The 23,349-nt window shown below is 38.6% G+C and overlaps 1 protein-coding gene across 9 annotated transcripts in view; it reads left to right on the top strand.

Moving 5' to 3' along the window:
* The window catches only part of LOC136864547 (serine-rich adhesin for platelets), a 709,539-nt gene that overhangs the window by 61,114 nt on the left and 625,076 nt on the right, over positions 1-23,349 (top strand). For all 9 annotated transcript variants that reach the window (XR_010859329.2, XM_067141675.2, XM_067141673.2 and 6 more), the window contains exon 2: positions 12,853-17,080. Coding sequence is in view for 8 of the 9 variants with exons in the window: in XM_067141675.2 (XP_066997776.2) it covers positions 13,126-17,080 (3,955 nt within the window). In the remaining variant the exon portion in view is untranslated. The remainder of the gene's footprint in view (positions 1-12,852; positions 17,081-23,349) is intronic.

The following is a 23,349-nucleotide window of genomic DNA, read 5'->3' as shown; positions in this document are numbered from 1 at the left end:
TTGAGGTATCCCTGGAGAAACTGGAAAGAGAATGCAGAAGTCGGAATTGAAAAACTAGGGAAGAAAGAAGTATTTGTACCGTACCTTACAGATATGCGAAACGGAATGATGGGGAAAAATTGGTAGTAAGAAATGGCTTGATAGTGGGCATTACATGGTTTGGAAAGAAAAATAGTAGGATTATAAACTAAGATGTGGGTGAGAGGAAAGATTCAGTAATTGATTATTTTTTGGTCAAAGAAGAACATTGTAGACAGTTATTGGACATAACAGCTCTTCCAGGAAAAGATTTTGATGGAGACTATGGAGTAGTAGCAAGGATGTAAGATGGTAGGAAGGAGAAAAGAGAGATGGAAATAAAACTATGAAAATTGAAAGATAAAGTACAGGAGCATTTTCAGGAGATCATGAAATGTAACTTTGCAGTCACAGAATTGGGAGATGTGGAATAGGAGGCATAGTCCAAGTTTAAAAGGGCATTTCTAACTTAGATGTGAAGCTTTCACCAGAGTCTGTTAAATTATTTAGGTCTTCTTCTGGGTTGAATCATGTTGTTATGTATGTTTCAAAACATCAGCAAACTGTAGGCCTACATAAGGTACATAAAACATTGTTCAACCTGGAAAAGAACTAAATAAAGGCATTTGTAAGATGAGGAGGGAAAATCTGTGGCAGAACATCTGCCACAGTGAAAGAAAAGGAGACGTGAGAGTGTGAAGAAAGCAGTGGGAGAAAAGATAAACGCATGGCAAAAATTAAACTGAAACAAAAAAGTAAGAATGCAAAGTGAAATATCAGGAAAGAGAAAGATGATGTTTAAAAAAATGGCATCTGAAGAAAAGAAGAAATATTGGGAGACACTTACATGAGATATGGAAGAGGATGTTAATGGGGGTAAAAGTATTTTGTATGGACTTCTAAAGCCTGTTGTACACAATCACACTTTTGTCAAATTGTCCTTCACAAGTTGAAATCATTTATCAATAATAATAATAATAATAATAATAATAATAATAATAATAATAATAATAATAATAATAATACCAGTGTTAAGACGGGGGAAGTATGCGATATCTATTAAGGAATGAAGTTGCAATTGGAAAGGATAATAGTAAGGAGATTGAGAGGGAAGGTGAAAGGACAGTTGGAAGAGGAGCAGTATGGATTTAAAAATGACAGTTTAACAATGGACACTATCTTTAGCATGAAATAGTTGATGGAAGTACACTGGGAGTATGCAAAGATCTATTGAGGACATTTCTCGATATAGGAAAGGTATATGATAGTCTTTCCAGGGATAAGGTATTTGAAACAATGGTAAGAAATGGCGTTGACAAGCAAGCAATCAAAATTCTCTATTCAGTATATGAGGGCTTTTTTTTCTACTTCCGATGGACTCTAAAAATACGTTGGCCTAAGAAAATTATTTTATCACTAAAAGTTTAGTAGTTTCATACTTATTTTTCCCCATAATCCCAGAAACGATTTAGGCATTTGTCCTATCGTGACACCAGCTTTCCGACGCCCTCTGCAAAGAAGTTTGCCGCCAGTGAGGTAATGTGCGTCTGGACAGTCTCCTGAAGTACTTCATTTGTCTCCCACAAATTGAGGATTGCGATCAGAGAACTTTTCTACAGCAAGGTCTTCTCTGTACACAAATGTGACTCAACACTTACGATACCAGAAACTTTGTTCACGTTGGGTCCTGACGGTGTTGACTGACAAAACTCAGCGAATGGCATTGGCTGTAATGTTTCTCTCGTTGCCATAGTGAGGGTTAAGAGTTTTTAAAGTCTATTGTTTTTGTATGACACTCCAGAAAGCAAAGAAAAGTCTAAGCAGTGGATGCATCATTCTTCACCAAACAAGCAAAAAAAGTTTAAACTGACAGACACTGGGCAACAGGAAAACAATGGCTACCATGGGACTATAGAGGTGTCTTGTTGGTGGACTTTATGGAGCAGGAGGCTGTCCAGATGCTCATTACCTCACCAGCGGCAGACTTCTTTGCTGGGGCCACTAGAAAGCTGGTGTCACGATATGACAAATGCCTAAATCGTTTTGGCAATTATGTGGAAAGAATAGTATGAAACTACTAAACTCTTAGTGATAAAATCATTTTGTTATGTCAATGTTGTCTTTTTGTTATAGCCCATGAGATGTTGGAGAAACAAAAAAGCCCTCGTATATGGCAAATGTTTTAGCGGTGTCGAGACCCAAGTTGGGAGAACAGAATGGTTTAGGAATGTAATTGGGCTTAAGGCAGGGAAGTGTGCTGTTACCACTGTTATTTATAATGGTAATGGATGAATCTGTGAAAGAGTCAAACGAAACATTTGGTGAAAGAGAGATGAAGCTAATGTTATATGCTGATGATTATTGCAGTATGGGGAACAGTTACTAAGGATGTACTAGAACAGCTGGAAACCCTGAATGAGAAAGTTGTGAAATACAGTATGAAATTCGACGTAGAGAAGAGCAAGAAAGAGGTGACAGTGTAGGGAAAGGAATAAAAAAAAATTGGAGGTGAGAACCTTGAAATGGTGAGCAGCTTCAAATACCTAGGAAGAAAAATAACAAAAAATGCTGGGCTGGATGTAGAGATTAGCAAAAGAGTGCAAGAAGCGAATACCTTCTACCACATTGTACGGAATTTAGTTTAGAAGAAAGAGGTACCAAGGAAGGGTAAGGAAGTGAAGTTCAATATGTACTATATGCCCATATTGACAAGGGCAGTGGTGACCTGGGCAACAACAAGAAGAGAAGAGAGTAAAATTCAAGCCAGTGAAATGAAATTCATTAGAAGTGTGATAGAAAAAAAAGAAAAAGTGTGGGTTCATTTACTGTGGTGCAGACCTTAAGTGATGCCTTCTAGGTGGCCTGCCAACCAATTTTGACCTTCCAATTCTGCTGCTATATAGCATTGAAAGCAGAGTTCTACTGGAACTGTTACTATGGCTGAGTTAATATAATTTTGTTGGATAACACTGTGTGTGCTACCAGAGAGATCTTTAACATGCCAGCAACGACATGGAGTGTCAAGATTTTTACCATTCTTCAAAAATTGACTTCATGAGCTGGGATCGAACCCATGAACTTTGGATCTTGAGGTGGACACTACCACTGATCTCCTGAGGCAGTCTGTGATAGGAAAGACAGAGTGAAAAAAAGATAACAAGAAGGAAATTAGAGTAGAAAATTTGAATGACAGAAATGGTAATAATAGATTAAGATACAGTAGAAGTCCGTTATAGCGAGAATTCATAACAGCGAAAAATTTACTCACTATAATGGATTGTCGTTATACCCGATTTTTGTATAAAAGTCAGAAAACCCTTCGTGCACTTTAAAATCGGTATGAAACGGCAATCAGTTTGTTCAACACTTGCGTTTCCGCAGATGATATCCACACTACGGCTTACTTGTTTGTTATTTTTCGTAATCCGATACTACGTGAAAGTGTATGTTTAATTACATTCTGAAAAAATATAATACCGGTACCGTATTTCTCCGAATCCATGAGGAACCCCACTTTTTCCTTCAAAAAATTTAAATCAGGCTCAAAAAGAAGTTTGTTAAATCATATGAATGCCTTCTTGTACAGTAGGCCTACGCATTTTTTAGACTATTTTTAGATGTCAAACTTTGACTTTCGTTACGCTATTGTTTTTTTTTTTTTTGCGGCTTACAATTATTCTTTATTTCACCGGGTTTAAGGACCATTAACTTAAGATTGGCATCATAATACCGAAGAGAACTGGTTGAAGATTTTCCGGAAATACCTATTCCATGCGTCTCTACAATACAACGATCCATCAGAAAATTATTTCTTGCTGTCTATAAAACTGTTACTTTTACGCAGCGTCAAATATAACCGGCTACCACTAAACGCACGTCTCGCTTGTCGGGTTCGGCCAAATTCAGCGGCTAGCGATGTATAGGCCTAATCGCGAACGTTGATAGTCAACGAACGAGTTCATTGCGCCACGGTATGGCCATTACGCCCTTGCGTTTTTCGTGCTCATACCTCACAATTTCATCTTCGACTTCTTTAAAGCGCCCTTGTTGCGGACCAATGAATGCATTTTTTGTACAGTACGCATTTTTTTAGCTCTTTGTCTTCACGCTAACGCCAAATATTGGCTTTAGTTAGGCCTATGCCGTATTTTCTTGCGGCTGCACAATTATTCTACATTTCCGAGTGTTTAATTAACATTAATTTAAAATTGGCATCATAATATCGACTAGAACCCGTTGAAAATTTGCCGGCAATACCTTTTCCACGTATCTTTACAATAAGACTCCGTCACGAAAATATTCCTGCTGTCTATAAACCTTAATTTTACTAAGCGTCAAGTACAATAGACGCGTTATGACTCTGCCACTGAGTAGCTATGGCTTTTCTAAGAATGTTTTGATGCCATTCTGCAGATTTGAGAAACACACAGGCATTGTACAATCATTGTCGCGGCGATGTGTAGTAATGAGGCGGTCGTTTATTGTCAACGAGTTGTGTGCGCGCGTGAAAAGAAGCAGGGTGGTTACCGCGGTAGTTGCCAGTGAGTGGTATCCATTAACTTACAGTTAGGCCGTGAATGCAAGACAACCCTTGAGTTTTCGCATGAGATTCTGAGGAAAAAACGTATTGGATTCGGAGAAATACGGTAGCCTATCACTCAAGAGATTTCTGTTGCAAACACCTCAGCTTTCTTCTTCAAACAGCGTCACCTAACCTAACCGTTTATGTAGCCTATCATGAAAACATATTTGAAACGCATGTAGAGAAATAAACTCCTCGCGAAAAATTACACATGTAAATAGCCGTAACTAGACGCGAGAAGATATGAAATATCCTCTGAAATCAGCGATGTACTCTGCCATATCTGAGGTGCATCACATTCTTACTATTTTCGTATGTCTGTCTGTTAGGTCATCAGCCCAGAGGCTGGTTGGATCGTCAAATAGCACCACCAAAGGTTATGCGGTTATAAGGAAACCGCAAAAACCAATGGCAGCACCAAAATGAGGCGTACTAGGCAAGACGAGGAGTGAGGTAGTTTGCCATTGCTTTCCTCACTGGGTCAGAAAGTGCTATTGCAGCACGACTGACCCTATGAGCAACACCTTTCATAACACTCAGATGCTCTAGTCGTGCTCTGAATGTCAATACTCAGCACCACCCCACCCACCACCCCAGCAGCTTGCATATTGTCACAGCCATGGATGAGACTGGGACTTCAGTGAAAGCTACACTTTACTCTGGCCTGCGCCAAGAGATATATAACATCAAAATGAAGATATCTTTTACTTCAGTCTTTATTTTTAACGAGTTAACAACTGCTATCGGCCACGTTATTTACGCATTTATTACGAAAACGTGTTATCCTCTTTCATTTCGAATTTTCTTTAGAGAACAGTAGTCGATGGGTATTACTAATTAACTCCAACATCGCCTTTGAATGTCAACGAGAGAACTCGCAAATGCACAAAGTGAGAAAACTATACCTTACCGAAGATGGTCGATCGCATTTTGTTGCAAACGTTTCAGTTTTCTTATTCAAACAGCGTCACGTATCCCAACTTAACGTATGATGAAAACACACTTCAAGCGCCAGTAGAGAAATTATACCTTTCTCGCTATGAGTTTTCATAATAGTCTTTCCATAATTTAACCAGACGCGACAAAATATAAACTAAGCTCTGAAATCAATTAAGCACTCTGCGATATCTCGAGGTGTATCCCATTCTTATTTAATTGCAGTATTTAGCCTCAAAATTAAGCGGTCGATTAATCCACTTTAATTTTTAACGAGTTAACAACCGTTATCGGACACGTTATCGCCTTCGAATGTCGACGAGAGAAATCGCTAGCGCACATAGCGAGGAAATGATGCTGAAGGTAATCGATCGCATGCAATATAATCGCTGGAGTGCATAAATATCGGTAACGTAAAAAATCGCGCGCGCTTAATCGCTCGTAATAAGGGATGCGCCAGTGATAAGGGTTCTCGCTGTAACCGAAGGACGATACACAGTTTAATATAGGAAGTTTGAAGGGACAGAAAAAAGTCGTCGCTATAACGGATTTCTCGTTATATGCCGTACTCGCTATAGCGGACTTCTACTGTAGTTTTTACTTGTAAAGAGAATGGAGGGAGAGATGATAACAAAACAGATTATGGAGGTTATATGTGTGGGAAAGAGATTAAGAGAGAGACCTAGAGCAAAATGGATAGGCTTGATCAAGACTAGCATAAGGAGGAGTCGGGAATGGAACAGGAAGAATTTTTTAAATTTTTTTATTTTGCTTTACTCACAGCAATTTTAATAAGTTATTTCTTGCCCACCTATTCAATACAATCCACCTTTTGGTGTTTACAATTTCATAGAATTAATTTCTCTAAGGGACATGTTTCGCTCACTTAATGATCATCTTCAGCCTTAATTAATCTTAAAATGATATTCTTGAACAGTCGTGAACATGATAAAATGTCAATAGTCAATATTAAAATTACAATAGTAATGTAAGTTGGTTTTAAGACTTTTTAATATGTTCACGACTGTTCAAGAACATCATTTTAAGATTAAGGCTCATTAAGTGAGCGAAACATGTCCCTTAGAGAAATTAATTGTGTGAAATTGTAAACGCCAAAAGGTGGATTGTACTGAATAAGTGGGAAAGAAATAACTTTTTATTATAATTGCTGTGAATAACATCATTCACTTAATGATAACAATATCCATGAGGATAATGACCTGTAATTTTGCTTTACGTCGCTGACAAAGATAGGTCTTTTGGTGACGATGGGATAGGAAAGGGCTAGGAGTGGAAAGGAAGTGGCCGTGGCCTTATTTAAGGTATAGTCCCAGCATTTGCCTGGTGTGCAAATGGGAAGCCACAGAAAACCATCTTCAGGGCTGCCGGCAGAGGGGTTCGAACCCACTTTCTTCTGAAGGCAAGGTCACAGCTGTAGAAGAAGAATGATGGAAGGAGAGAGGAAGGTGGCGTACCATAAATGCCCCAAACCAGTTGGATATGATGATGATGATGATGATGATGATGATGATAACAAATTCGTCTTTATCTTGCACTAGCTTTTGCCTGTGGAATCTGTTTTTGTGTCCTTTCATAGAATTGATGAACACTGTAAATTACATTAAAATGTATGCAGTAGTATTTGAGAAATGGTAGAACATGCAGTCACTCTCTGCAAGGAGGGATACGTTAATGCTTCTGTGTACCTCCAGGCTGAGTGGCTCAGACAATAGAAGCGTTCGGCCAAATTGGCGGGCTCAAATGTGACTCAGTTTGGTATTTGAAGGTGCTCAAATACGCTAGCTTCATGTCTGTATTATTTACAGTAACATAAAAGAACTCCTTTGGTCCGAAATTCTGGCACCTCGATGTCGCCAAGAACCATAAAAAAGTAGTTAGTAGGACGTTAAATGAATAACATTTTTCTTGTACAGTACATACTACATTTTAGTAGCTCTTCTTTCACTCATCAGAATATGTTGAATAACTGAACTACTGGTTCTGGATAAGCTGACATAATAGGCCTTAAGAGAAACATTCTTACTTTAAATGTAAACCCAGTTGTTTGAATATTTGTCCCAGGGCTTTGTCAATTGTTGTGGTAAAGGAAACTTTCACTGGAAATTGCAACTTCTCGAAAGGAAAATATAATTCTGTCAGTATGGTAGGAATCTCGAGTTGTGTATCAACTTTGTATGTCCTCGGCACTTGACATGAACCTTGTTTACGAGCTGAGGTGGTGAAGTGCATGTAGGTTATTATTTTCTTAACATGTTGACTGGGGCCGATGACCTTCGATGTTAGGCCCCTTAAAACAACAAGCATCATCATCATCATCAACAACATGTTGACTGCCAGGACACATAGTGAGAAGTGTCCCGGGCTTGGTAGTACTCATTGTAGCCAACAGACCGTGCTGTGATTTGTTAACTGGCGCTTAACACTAAAATCCCAGGGCACTCATAGTTCTACAGTAGGGTACGTGTAAAATGCGGGATATTTCTGTGTTATTATACCAGTTATTGGAGAGTTTTAGTTATCGAAAATGAAGAGGTTTCCTTCACAAACTTGGATGATAATGAAGCTAGTTTTTGTCTGAGAATTCTGGTCAGTAGTGTCAATTTCAGGCTGATCTATTACATTTTGCAAGACTAAAAATGCTTTACAAAACATAATTTTATATAAAATGAAATAAAAACTAAAATTTGGAAACTAAGTACGCCAGGATTTGCTGCGAGCCATAGCAGTATACTAGCTTTGCGAAGTCAACAGCTGAGGTCTGCCTAGTAGGGAACACCATATAGCAACACCTGTCAGTGGTACTTTGTACCTCCGTCGCCTCACGAGAATCTCACTCAGCGGTATACCGCTCCAACAGCCAACATGTTAAACACTTCTTAATGGATCCTGCTGATAAGAGATATATTGCAGCATATATATTGCGGATTGTTATTAATTATTCCAACTTACACCGAGCGAGTTGGCCATGCGGTTAGGGTTGCATAGCTGTAAGCTTGCATTTGGGAGATGGTGGGTTCGAATTCTATAGATTTTCATGGTTTCCCATTTTCACATCAGGCAAATGCTGGGGCTGTACCTTAAGGCCACGGCCACTGCCTTCCCAAGGCACGGCCACTGCCTTCCCAATCCTGGCCCTTTCCCATCCTTGCATCACCGAGAGAACCTTCGATGTGTTTGTGCGACATTAAACCACTAGCGAAAAGGAAATTTCTTGCTTACTATATGGTTCATTATCATAAGTTCTTATACATTATTTATGATATTAGTTCACGTTCACTGTTTGATGAACCATAGCAACAATAACCACAGAAGCATTTATTGTGAGATGTACTAATGATAAACACAATATGCTGTTTGAGACTTTTTTTTCTCTCTTTTCAAATTTCAATTAAGAGCTCAATGTCACCCATATAATATTGATGTATCATTAATAGTTGAGGCACCATATTCACCTTTAAGGGTCCTGGATATGCAGTTTTGTTTCTTCATTTTTATTTCGTGTACTCCAGATAAGCTAATGTAATTACGCTTAGTCTGTAATAATATGGAAGAAGTAAGCATTTGAATGGTGAAAGAATTACTGAATTCTGTTGCGTGGTTCCCAACACACACTTTATATACAAACAAGCTCACAAACTTTCTCTTTATAATTTCAAATCTGTATTGTATTTTAGTGTATGTGTTTAGTGTATGTGTGCATTTGAAACACCTTTAGTGTATGTGTGCATTTGAAACAGCTTGTTTTTGTGTTGATTTGATAGGAAAATGATCCATGTAATAATATTCAAGGAGATGGAAGTGTCTCAGTTGAAAATTTCATGTTATATTATTGTCAAATATGTATGCAAAATACTTGCTAGAAAGAGAAGATACATCCATTTCTGAATCGTAAAATTTGTTAAGAAAGCCCTTGCTTAGTCTTTTCTATAAGTACTGTAGAGCATGGCTGCAGATAATTTCGGTATCCTATTTTGGGAATGGTACACCATGCTTAGTCATCAGTAGAGTTGCATCGGTCAGTGATTGACGACGTGCAGTGTTCTTTTTTGACACACAACTGTGTGTTTTTGAGCTTCTTTACCACACAGTAGAAGCTAGTTTAAGGACAGTGCTATCTTACATAGACAGTCATGACTCTCTTAAAATAGACGTAGTTTAAGAGTATAATTTCTGCTCGTGCATATAAGTTCAATTTTAAGGAGGTATGTAATAAGTAGAGCTCGGATTTCCATGCACTATCAAATCTCAAAACATGCATGCGTTCATGCACTATCATATCGCAAAACATGCACAATAAACTGGAAAATATGCACTATCAAAATTCACCTCCTTTTGAAACATTGTACAACAACTAATTTCTCCAAATTGTATTTATTTAAGCTCACCCATTTATCTGTCAGCACTTCTTAAGCACAGAAAATGATCTTTCTGCGTCACAAGAAGTGACAGGTGCATATTTAAATTAAGACATTTGGGACTAAGTTAGGTCAAATTGTATGTCTTTTTCATTTTCACCACAATACGTCTTTTATAAGCTTGACAAATTCAAAATCAGGATTTGAACGGATCACTTTTCCGTGCGATAATTGCAGGCACATTTGAATGTCCTCAATAACCGATAACGATTGCCTGCTGCGCTAACAAAGATGTGTGATGATTGAGAGTTCCGCGTAGGAAGTTCCGGGATGACAACGGAAGAGGGTTCAATGCAAAATTAAGGTTTGTAAGCTGCTATCTTAGTAACATGGCGCCACAGAAGTGCGATACGTGTCCAAAATTCTGAAAACTAACATTCAAATTAACAATATATACGTGCAAAAGTCAGTAGAAAAGTCATATGCAGTATTAAACATCCAAATATTTGCTTTTAAATCCAAAATCTTCAAAATATGCATTATGCATGAATCTTCTCCCAAAAAGGCCAAAACATGCAAACATGCACCAAAAAAGAACGGTTATTTGGAATTTGCAAAGTTTGGGAAGTGTAACTAGCTTATTTAAAATGTGCATTTGCATGGAAATCCGGGCTCTAGTAATAAGAATCTTGCCGAATTCTTGCATATGTGTATATGCATCATTCTCATGGTGAAACCAACTGTGTAAGCTCTTCAGGATTTAATGCTAATTTAGATCAGGTATTGGAGGAGAACTGGGCACGTAGCTACTAGTTCTGTGTATGGGATATTCATTCAGTGCAGGAAAATCAACTGTGATTAGGAAATGACATTTTTACAATTGAACAACTTAAAACATGAAAATAACTTCTGCCACCATCATATTGATGTGTGCTATTGCTTCCAATTCTGTATTTTATTGATGTTTACTTTGGATCAAGTAAACCTTTTTTAAATATATATGGTATGATATATGGTTCATATATGATGTATGAATTTTTAAAAATAGATACAAAGTGATTCACTCAGGATTGAATTTTATTTTTTGAATTTACATTTACATTATTTCATTTAAATAAGTATAAAATATATACATATGATATGCAGGGTATAACAATAAGGTACGGCCAAACTTTCAAGACACATTCCTCACACATACGTTATTTGGATATGCGTCTGGAAGCGCTTTATTTCCATGTTACAGCAAATTTTCTATAACTCTACATAGTACATTTATCATGGTAAACACACAGGAACAGAACATACAAGCATACCACATGAAACACTTTCTTACATGAAATGCTCCATATCCCCTCCGTTAGCACTGATACGGGCATGAAGAGATTCAGGATTCAGTTCGACGGTGGGTTGGGATGCATTCATCAGTGCTAACGGAGGGCACTTTGAACATTTCATGTAAGGTAGAGTTTCATGTGATATGCTGATGTGTTCTATTCGTATGTGTTTCCCATGATTAATGTACCATGTAGAGTTGAAGAAAATGTGCTCCAACATGGAAAAATAAAAAGTTTCCAGGTACATGTCCAGGTAACATATTTTTCTTCTTCTATGTATAAGGAATGTGTCCTGAAAGTTTGACTGTACTGTTGCATCCTGTATACAAATGTTCCATATATGCGTGGTATCGTTTTCATCTAATGCTCCACATCGATGAGTGTGCAGTTTAGCATAGTGTTATTGAAGGTTGCCCTTCCATGATGCTGTGCTTCAGTTATTCAGTTGACACTGGTACTTTGTCATAAACCTTAAATTTGGAAAGTTCCCAGGAATCTGAAGGTACAGTATATGGTTGGGAGATATACGGGGTTTTGGGTCTTCAGAGAGAATCTTCTCCTAGGGGAAGCTGCAAATGTCTGTCATGCCTATGTCTGAGGTTTTGCAAATTACACCATTCTCTTGGAAGTCTTCTGCAAGTTACTGATCATCAGTTGTTCTTTAAACGTAAAAGATTTACAAGTGTAGAGTGATGTTCACTGTTTCCTGAAAGCAGGTTATCTCTGTGATACAATGATGGGAAATGGCATTATTGTGTCTTCATTGCATTTAGTGGCTCTTATGGATTATCTTGGACCTTTGTCCTTATATTTTGGGAGTTTACATAGCCAAATACATGGGACCATGCTTTGTTTGTAAACCATGTTATTTTCTGCACAGTGGAAGTTTTGGTCAAAAGATTGGAAAAATCAGGTCTATACCCCAATCACTTTGCAAGGTCAGGTGGCTGTTACTTGTGCACGGTTATGCTGTATGGCTTGAACCTTTCCTGTTTGGCTGCTCTCTACGAGGTTATATAAAATTCTCTCCCTTGGGACAGCTTCTGAGGTTATGTTCTGAGGGATGATTATAACCTCTATTTCACATCCTTTGTCATGATGTCTTTCATCTGTGACCATGCACCTATTTGTGGATTCACCAAGCTTTCTGTTCTCTCCAGCTTAGTTGCAAAGCTCAAATATTGAAGGGACTTGACATGCTGTGCTGTTGCACAATTAACACGTGCTATTCAGTTAGGCACACAATCTTCCTTCCACCTATCTAGTAACACAGGTGAAATATAAATCTCCCCCACAGATGTCTAGACCATTGTCATTTTAGCATCACCCTGCTGGTGAGAAGACTTACTTTCTCAAGTAATGAATGTTCACTGTGTCATCAAGAAATAAAGAAAGAATGTTTTGTTCATATTTTACACTCATATACACTTAATACTCAGATCCTGAGTGAATAACTGTACATCATGTGCATTAAACATTTTATTTTGTTCTGGTGAATGATTTTCTCTCTTACATTAAATATGTGGTAACGTAGTTGAACTCCCCCCCCCCCCCTTTTTTTTTTGTCACTAGAATCCTGGCTTAAACCCTATTTCTTCATTCACAGGTGATGATGAACTTGGATGAAAATACGGACCATCAGTCGATATGCCACCAATTAAAAAGGGTGCTCAGTGGAACAGTGCCAGTAAATTAAGCATCTGTGTGATACATGCTGTGGACTCAGCATGTCAGTATAGTCTGGAAAACATTTTTAGTGCTTATGTAGTGAAAAATGTTCAGTACATTAGAAAATTTTTCAAATACATAGGCAGGAACTTCATCAGTGGAGAAGACCTGTGTTTGTTTTGGACATTCTTCAAACTGTGAAGACAGGGTAATGGATCCAGTGGGGCCATGGTCAGCGTATGCCGCATCATATAACCGCTTGGCTGGTACGACTGGCAGTTTCCAAGCTGGTTCTACAAGTGGGGCTGGTGATTTTGTTACTTCCCACCATCATTTAGCCACCACGGGGAACACAGGTTTAGGGAGCCACCAGCCTGGCAGTGTGGTGCCGTCCACAACTTCCCAGCTGCTGCTGCAGGCTGCCCACACCACTGCTACTCTGGCAGGACAGTTGGGAATGTCTGCTGCAGGGGCTGGAACAACTCCTTCTCCATTTAATCCTGGAGGGTTCCTGTCTCCTTCTGTTGGGTATGATGCAGTCTTCTCTCCACTTTTTCATCATGCCAATCCCAAACCAGCTCATTACAGTTCTACTCTCAATGTGAGCCAACACAGACAGGCTCTTGTACAAGCTCAGGCAGTTGCTACTAAGCAGAGTGCAGTTGATTCAGAATTATCTGCTCTTAGAGAGAATTATAGTTCAGCACATCATCAGAGCCTTGCTGCTGCTTCCCCAAGTTCGTTTTTTGAGCACCAGGCTTCATCTTCATCTCCATCTTCATCACTTGCATGGTCCCATCAAGGTAACACTCAACTTCCAAGCCCATTTGGCATTCTGCCTCATGAGACTGTGGTAACTTCTCCTGGTCCAACTATTTCCAAAACTGGCTCTTCAACCTATGAAAGTACTTTCAACGCTCATTTTGCAGCTGCCCAGAGTCTTAATCATCTCAATTCTCAGTTATCAGCAGCTGCAGAATTTAATAAGGCGACTAATAATTATGAGAGTAGCACTAAAAAAGTCAGCCGTTCTCAGTCTCCAGTTGCTATTCCAGTAAAGCCTGGTGCTTCTTCAGCCTCTACTTCTTCTGGTGGTACTTCCTTCTTTCACCAAGTTCCAACTACTACGACTTTCACTGGTTCAGAGTCTCTCGCTCCTCGTGGTGATTGTTCTTCTTTGGCAGGTAGCTTCAGTAATAATGGCAACAACAACAATGGTGGTAATAATAATAATAATAATAATAATAATAATAATAATAATAATATTAAATCACAACAGATTTCATCTCGATCAGAGTTTTCTGATGGCAGTAAGTCTTTCAGTGGCTCCTCTCCAGTTCCTTTGCACCATCAGCAATCATGTATTGTTTCAACAACTACAACAAATTCGGGGTCATCAAAGGATTATCGAATCCCACATCCTCCTCCTAGATCATCTACATCCTCTGTATTTTTAAATAATTCTTCCTCCAATTCACGCTCTTCGCAATCTGCAGAAAAGCAGTCTTCACGGGGTCAGAATTTTGTTCCTTCCACTAGCAAGTCATCTACTCACCATACTATGCAAACTAAAGCACAGACAAAAATCTATCCTGAATTATCATCTACAGAGCATCATCGTGAGAATATACTAGAATCTAGTCAGTCTTCACCCATAAGTTTTGCCATGATGGATAGTGTTGCTCATCGACAAGGACTGAATTATTCTAATAACACTGCTAGTGGTTCATGTGGTGCTGGTTCCTCTCCTACAAAGATTACTTCGGGGACTCCACGTAGTAATTCAAGTTCCAACTTGCAGCAGTTCCAGCATGTACTAAATCAACAGGCTGCTACTGTAGGTACTGTAAATTCTTACCATAACCGCCATTATTCTGGTTCTGGAAGTGATCCGGACTATCATCACGCGGCTCGTGGGAAAGCATCCAGTTCTAGTGATTCATCTTATTCCGAGAGACTTTTGTCTTCATCCAATGGTTCTTCTCAGAATGGACCAGATTGTGGAGTGGTGGTACCCCGTAGGCCTAGTCCTTTACAGGCCCACTCTCAAGCAAGCCCTTTGGGACATGCTCCCAGCCCAGCATACCCCATGTACAATAGTCCTATGGCATCAATGTCTTCCCCATCTCCTTTACAACACCATTCAGAATCTTCTGCTAATCAGTGCCCGAATGGTGGGACATCAAGACATAGTAATCCTTCATCACAAGTTGCACCTCCCTCTCCATTGGATGTTACTGTGCCTCGTCCTTCATCGCAGGGTGCTCAAGTTGCATATTCTTCAGTGATTACTCGAGCTTTAACTTCTCCTGAAGCTGGCAATAAGACATTCGGTGTTGAAGGTCGGACATTTGAAAGATCTCAACAGCAGCCACCTTCTCAGCAGCAAGAATTTCCTCAAAAACAGAATTGTTGGGATTCCGGGGAACGTCCTCAGGCACATCACTCCAGATCTGGTAATAAGTTCCCTAGTGGCTCAGGATATGGAAGTGGAGCCATGGAAATGTCATCACAAGTTCTTACTCAGCAGCAACAAGCTCAGCAAAGGGCAGCACTAGGAATAACAGAGCGCCAACAAGCATACTTTGATTCCAGTCCTGGCCATCAAGTTACCCTGCAAGATCTGAGTAGTTGTCGAGGAGATCCTATGAGTATTGTTAAGAATTTGCATTCTTTGCAACAGCAGCAGCAGCAGCAGCAGCAGCAGTCATGTCAGTTGCAGCAATCATCAGCAACTGATCAGCAGAAGTCTCAGGTTGAAGAGAGATCACAAAGTAGCAAGAGTAACAATGGCAGTAAAAGACGAAAAAGTAATGAGAAAAGCCATTCTGGTGTTTCGGTCAATGATATGACCTCTACAGCCATGACTGAATATTTTACAGGACGAGTACCTCCTCCGGCACATCACAATACGCACAGCACCAATCAGCAACCCCAGAATGGAAGTTATTTTGACTTTGAAAGGTGGAATCTGCCTCCACCACCTCCAAAGATGTTCAGTGGTGGTCCTGGTGCTTTTGGTTCACAGTCACCCCTTCACCATAGTGGTAATTTTGTTGGTAACCCTGCTCATCAGCACCAGTCTCTGATGGTACCTCATCCTCACCATCATCCTCCACCACCGTTACCATACTTTCCTGCTTTTCAGTTACATCCTGGACATCATCCTCATGAATTTCAGCCACCAGTGGATATTGCTCCTTTGCCTTATGAAAATCCATCTCCAGGCGGAGGTTTGTATACAGGTCCCGAGACTCGTGATGATCAACCAAAAGTTATTGTACCTAATATAGAGGAAGAACTTGGCTTCCTCGCATCAACATCAGTCTCAACTGCGACGTGTTTGACAGTTAGTAGTATCATTGTTAGTACAGAATCAAAAATGCCTGTGAAAAAGCAGCCAGATTTTTCAAACCCATCTTCAGGATTCATGGCTAGTTATATGAAGTTCCTACAGGGAGTTAGAGACACGTCCCCTCCTCCTCCTCAAAATCGTGCTGGAAGAAAGGCTACTTGGTCTAAAACTAAGATATATCAACCTCCAGAACCTCCAAAACCTACAGTGGATGCTGTTGGTGGGTCTGCTTCTAGCAGTGGTAGTAGTGCTAGTGGTGCAGTTAGTACCGGTCAAACTAACTCAGTGCCATTATTATCAGGTGACTCTCAGAGCAAAGACAGTAGACCAAAAGAGTCTGTCCGTGCGTATGATCCACAGGATGATCCACGCTACTTTCCTCTTCCAAAATCAGATGATAAGCGGAAGAGCTTTTCCGATTCTGACGATGGGTTTGATTCTAGTGATGGTGAGAAAGGTGAAAAAGAAGTGATGAAACAGAAAGTAAGTGACAAAGCAAAAGAAAGAGAAAAAGGTAAAGATAAAGACAAAGGGAATGATAAAGATCGGGTAAAAGAAAAGGGAAAGGAAAAGGGTCGAGAAACAGAGAAATTCAGGTCAAAGTCTGATACGAAACCTTCTAAGTCGAACTCTAAGTCCTTGGCAGTGTCTCCTCAAATAACATCTTTTGGTGAAGTACAGAGTGAATCCGTAGTTGGTAGTAAGGTATCAGAGAAGATTGAGAAGAATGAAAAGGCTGAGAAGGGCAAGAAGGGGCGAGTCACCAAGATGGAACGTCACAGCCACAAGAGGAAGCTTGACCAGGAGGAAGGTGCGTTTTAATGTTTATTTCTTTTGCTTGAAGGTAAATGGGTTGGCTTCTTGCATGGAAATTGCGTCAGCTTAGTGTTTTTTTTATACATACAATGTATAGATGATATGACTTGTATAAATTGATTGCACCTTCAAGAAACTTTGTATGTTAACAGAAACACTCGGTTAATAGTGTGAAATACTTTTGAGCAGTGACTTTTGATTGTAATATTATGTTGATTACATTATGTATTAAGTATAGAATGAGCTATATACTGGGAAAATAATATACGTACAGATTGGAAGAGACCCCACTACTTGGGATAAAGATGATTTTGTATTATGAATGGTACAGTGTATTCAGTATACACCAAATAGCCCTACTGACTAACCTGTTCGGTAAGCTACACAAAGCATCTATGTCCTGCAACAATTTTAGCAGGTAATTTAGGTGCGATATTTGGTATGAGAGAATATATTGAACATGGCAGTGTTTGTAAACTTTGTAGCCTGGGAAATTTTTATATTGATGTATTTTTAAAGACTGCTCTGCACCGCTTTGAACTTGCATCTGTAACTAGTACTTGCGATGTTCAGTTTTAAACTAGAAAAATAATAATCTAATTTTCATCTCATGACTATTTAGTGTCCAAATATCTTTGATAATGAGGAGTTACCTGTTTCATATGTACACAAGCATTGAGCCTTGAAGTTGAAATACCAGTGTTCGTAGAGGTTTATAGACGGGAAATCGGAATGCTAAAAATAGTTATTTCAAGGAGGAAATGAATCACAATTCTCGTGCTAGATACCATAACCAGCGTTGCCAACCTCTGAGATGGTCAGGATCATATAATAACCCCCAAAAGATAGCATTTCTTCAAGAGAGGATCGTACGAATTAAAAAAAACATAAAATATTCGCTATTTAAGTCTCTTTACAGACGCAATAGCTCACTCACATAGCAGCTTGCTTCTCAGGAAGCTGACTGGTTCGATTCTTTGTATATGATACCTCCGGAAAGCAGAGTACCTCTGGTTCGGGCTGCACATAAAACTGAATGTTTCACGGATTATCTGTAACACGATAGCTAGGTGTCCCACTGCCGCAACTACACATTTAAACAGGTTAGGATGCACAGTAAATATGTCATGGTGCTAATATTTGAGATACAGGATCAAGGATACGAAAATAATTTTTATTTAGATACTCGAGAATTGGATAATTTGTAAAGAAGTAGTCAACATGACATATAAAGTCACTGAAGTTTCTTACCTCATAGCTGGAAATCATCATCATCATCTTCTATAGAACCTCTAGGCACATTCACAGCAGAAGGTTCTGAAGTACCGGTACTTGCTGATTGTACAACTGTGCTTTTGAGCATGTTCTCAGATGGTTTGAAATCTTTACACATACCACTGACTCAAACACACTGACTGCCCACCAAGTGTCCATTCACCATAGAAGTAATTAGCCTATTCTTGTTCTTGACTTTAATGATCTTAAGTTTGCTGAATATTCTTTAACAATCAGCTTTTGAGTGAGGGAGTGACAAAACAGAGTGTGCAAATACTGAAAGTGCGGCAAATTCACATTCACCAAACATGTTTATCACCTCCTGTAACTTAGCCCAGAATGAATCTACTTCAGAGCAGGCTTTAATATCATCATTGACATTGACAAAGGGTCATTTCCTCCAGTCATCGTCAATCTGCTGAAGGCTAATACTATGATCCACTGATTACGGTACAGACTTGATGCCGTGAAGTAACTCAGAAAGGAAAGAGCCCATTCTTGGTAAATTCCCTTTGAGTATCTCATTATTCGAAAAGTCTCTCCCTCTCTTTCCAACTTGTCATCTATGATAGAACATTACTTGCACGAATAAAAGAAGGAACAAAAATCTACGCTTTCTAAAGGGAAAAACAAGACAAAATTTATGATACGTCAGAGGATTGTACAATAGGCTTACGTTCCGCGGGTTGGATCATACGATAGTACACAGCATCGAATTATCGTACATGTAAGATCCAGATCGTATGGTTGACAACGCTGATCGTAACAGTGGTTAATAGTGTGACTGAATTTGAAAGTGTGAATATTTTGACATGTAGTTCATAGTGCATGATACAATGCTCCGTGCAACATGTTTGTAATTTGAGACCTTGCTTCACGAGTCCAAAGTTGGGATGTATGATGGTGGAAACACACTGTAATGTGGGAGGCCAAGGTTCGTTGACTTAACTTCAGAAGGGACAGTGTGTTGCATGTTTGTGGGTAGTCTCCAAGAGGAGAAAGACAGAAGACATAGCAAAGGGTTGATAACAACGCAGGTATGTTTTCTCCATTATAAAACTCCGTAGCAGCATGAGGTATATGAGAAAACAGCCACTTATTTCCAAACAACCTGTATGAGGCCTACGAATTCCTCTAATGTTTTAATCTTTGCTTCAGTAGATCTGTTGGGCTAGTATCAAGTCCAGAAGTCATTCTTCTGTTTGAATTGAACTCGGCTGCCATGGAAGAGATGTTCCCTTAGTCCGGGGGAATCAGGATTTTTAATAATTTGGACATGATCTTGCATGAGTTATCATCCATTCCGTGAAGCGTTCTTCTTGTCCGTTGACATCCACCTCCAACTCAGTACTAGGCTTGCTAGTGCCAATACACATACACTGGTCCTGCTTTTACAGAACAGTGTATAAACTCTTTACTGAGAAAAACAAGCATAATGTTGAATAATAACGTCCTCTAGTTTTGCTTGTAATCTGGCATGTGGTAGTTGAAACCTAGTTGAACAATTGTCAACTGCTTTACGCTGCTATCGCGTGAGCTGGCTGCATGGTGCAGACTGTGTAGCTTTAAATTTACATCTGGGGTTTTTCATGGTTTCCAACTTTTGCACCACGCAAATGGTGGAGCTGTACCATAATTAAAACCACAACCACTTCCTTTTTCTTTGAACGGGGCTATGGGAAGCCAATCCAAAAACCGATAAAGGTTTAATGCAGTGCAGTAATATATGAAACAAGTATTTGTGCTTGTACCTTCCGAACAGACATGATCTGTATACCATTTTGTAAATGCTGTGTACTTTTTATACCATACTTTCAAATATATTTTTATACCTCACCTTCAAATATAACAGCATCTAATTCCTCATCCTCCAAATTATCCACATCGCCATCTATTTTAGGTAAACAATTCTCAATCTCGGGCTGTGATTAACTTTGACGGGCCTCCATTTCCACTCACTTATGTACGGTAAAGTGGGGCAGTAGCACTGTCATGTGAAAGCTGTAGCCTTAAAATTATGTCAACTGGAGTGCCATTTCTTGTTCAGTGTTTTTACTGACAGTATAAGGCATAAAATCCCTATGACCTAACCTGTTGAAATGCTGCTTGGCATAATAATATTTATTTCAATTAGCAACCCTACGGGGTTGCTGATTTTCTAGGAAACTCTGTCCGTAAAATCTACGGGCTTGTTAGTGAGAATGTTGAGAGATACTGACTCTGATAGCAATTATTCGTCTTCCAACCAACCATCTTTGCAAAATAAGTAATGTACAATGTTGTTTTACTTACAAGCAGGTCTTCGAAATGCAGGGAATGTCCATTTTGAATTCACTGGGATAGTTGTACAGAAAGTTAATTGTGATGACATATTTTTAGCCTTTTGATTTTCTTTAGAAGACCTTTAGCAATATATTCTTTTTTTGCCATTCCTTTCATGAGTACTCTCCAGGTGCACTACAAGGCACTCCCAGTCCTTGACAGTGGCATGTAAAACACTTAATTTTCTAGGTAGGCCTACATATCTACAGTAACTTGATGTTAAGTATAGCAATATCCTTATTCTACATTTCAGTAACTGTGAAGTTTTGTTCAGGTCATAAAGCCTTTACAGTGTGTTTGTATAAGAAGTGTATATTTTCTTCAGTGTGGACACAATATTTAAAATATTTTTGGGTTCCATTTTTTTCAGTGAGTGATGAACAGTCAATGAGGTCTGTGAATATTGGTTGTCCCCAAAATATAAGTTCCAAGTTTGCATCTTCTAATGACACATTGTGCCCTCCTTGTCAACTTTCCTTCCCTTCTCTTATAAATTCAATCTGTGGTATATGCTCATTCTTAGAGTTGTCTATTGATCCCTCAGCAGGAATACTGATGCAAGCTTTCTGTTTTTCATACCTTCATGTAGATATGAGTCAAATATATGAAATAAATTCTTTACATAATTTTTCTTTCACATTCTTCTCTGAATCGGTCTTATTTAGTAGGACTAACAGATCAGTCAAACTTCCAAAGTCGATTTAGGGTCTGTTAGGTTTGGTAATATGATACGATGCCATGAAAGTGCATTCATATGTTGTTGTATATTACCATCAGTTTACAAAGAAAGCATTTTGTATAAAGAGTATATTCAACATTCATTTCATAGTACATTCATCCTCTAGACACTTGAAGTGAAGATAGGATTTCCATGTTATTTAACCCTCTACTGGTCTGTGTAACATTGAAGAAGTCGCATACCATATTTTTCTTATCTTATTATGTATGCTCTTATTCCATCGTGGACCAATGTGACTTTGAAGTCACAGTATGGCTATGCTTATTTCAGGTTGTTAAGCAACAGTAGGTTATCTTTTCTACTAGATGTCAGCTATTTTGGAAGCCTGCACATGTGTTTATTCTAGTATGGTGTTCTCCTAGATTGATATTTGATTGTTCAATATTTTTTTTATCACTGCTGTGAAAAATAAAATTTTATAAAGCAAAGATAAGCCTTATAAAATATTTTTATGTATTTTATAATAATGTAGAAGTTAGTTTTGCCCAATTTACCGATAAAGTTTGCCTTGTAACCATAAAGTCACATTGGGCAATGGTGAACTATAACCTCACTTTTATTTATTTTCCTGCAGACTGATGCACCCCAGTCATTTCTATGGTAAAGGCACATTTTGTCTGTGTGACAATGCCATCAGTTTGAGGGAAATTAATGGATATAGTTTTGAAGATTCTCTTATCTGACTCCGATGATGAATTAGATTTTTCAACACTAACAGAAAATATAATTATTCCCAAAACAGAAGATGAAGAGGGGTGTAAGTGGAGACCAATGTTGAAGCAGAAACTGGGACTTCAATCAATATTGATTTAAAAAAGGCTGAACCAAGTTTTGTCAGTGCATTGCCATCACATAGGGCGAGTGGAGAAAAGAATACTGTTTGGAAGAAGGTTAGCATATGCAGGGCAACTTCTATATTGGCATGGAAAGATCAATTACAACCTGGACGTTAAATACCTGATGTTCCAAAGAATTATTTCAGTAAATCATTGGTTAATAATATTCTGGAATCAAGAGTGGGACAAACAAATTTATACTCTGTTCAACAGAATCCAATAAGTGTGAAACATGAAATCCAACAATTTTTTTGGGTGTGGTCTACATACGTCAGTTTATGGGTTGCCAAGCTCCCGTACGCATTTGAAAACAACTAGATTCTCAGTTGTTGCTGACACAGGGAGTAGAAAATGGAAACCATAAAATCAAGACTTCACTTCGAAAGCTTTGCAGCCATATTTTACTGAACAAATATGAGTATTTGTCATACATACAGAAATTTGTCTCAACAGTAACATTTGTAACAAATAAAAAAATATATATGAGTAGTCCAGTTACAAACATGGCCACCTCCATTTCTTACAATTTTTCAGGAGAGGCAAAAAACTGTTTTAATACATTTCCTACTTACCTTCTGAGTTAATTTTTTGAAGGCAGATTCTCAGCAACATCAGAATCATATTTACATAAATATTTTCATATGATATTCCGTAGTTAAGTAGAAAATCACTATTGAATTATGGAGTTGGCCATGTTTGTAAGTAAACAATGGAGCTGGCCACCTTTGTAACTGAACTCCATGCCTAATGCACTGATTTAACATAATAAAATGGTCAGTAATTCTAAAATTTTTGACAGGTGCATTCAACAAACATGTAATATGTAAAATTGTCAATTTTAATGAAGAAAATGCGATTATTTTATAAATGAGACAAATATAAGAAAGTTGATCTTTCATACATTCTATGATAGTTTTCAGTTTTTTGAAACTGCACAATCACTTCAACAACTTCAAAATCACCCTCAGTATTCTGAATGAGACATTCACAACAATCAGCCTCTGCAGGTACCTCTGCCTTGGTGTCATTTTCGTCAATAATCTTTTGAAACAATTTCAGTTTCTCATGTTTGTTCCACTCCTCTCCATAGTG

The sequence above is a fragment of the Anabrus simplex genome, chromosome 2 (assembly GCF_040414725.1).
Source record: "Anabrus simplex isolate iqAnaSimp1 chromosome 2, ASM4041472v1, whole genome shotgun sequence".
Taxonomy (NCBI): Eukaryota; Metazoa; Arthropoda; class Insecta; order Orthoptera; family Tettigoniidae; genus Anabrus; species Anabrus simplex.
This window is presented reverse-complemented; position numbering and strand designations above follow the sequence as displayed.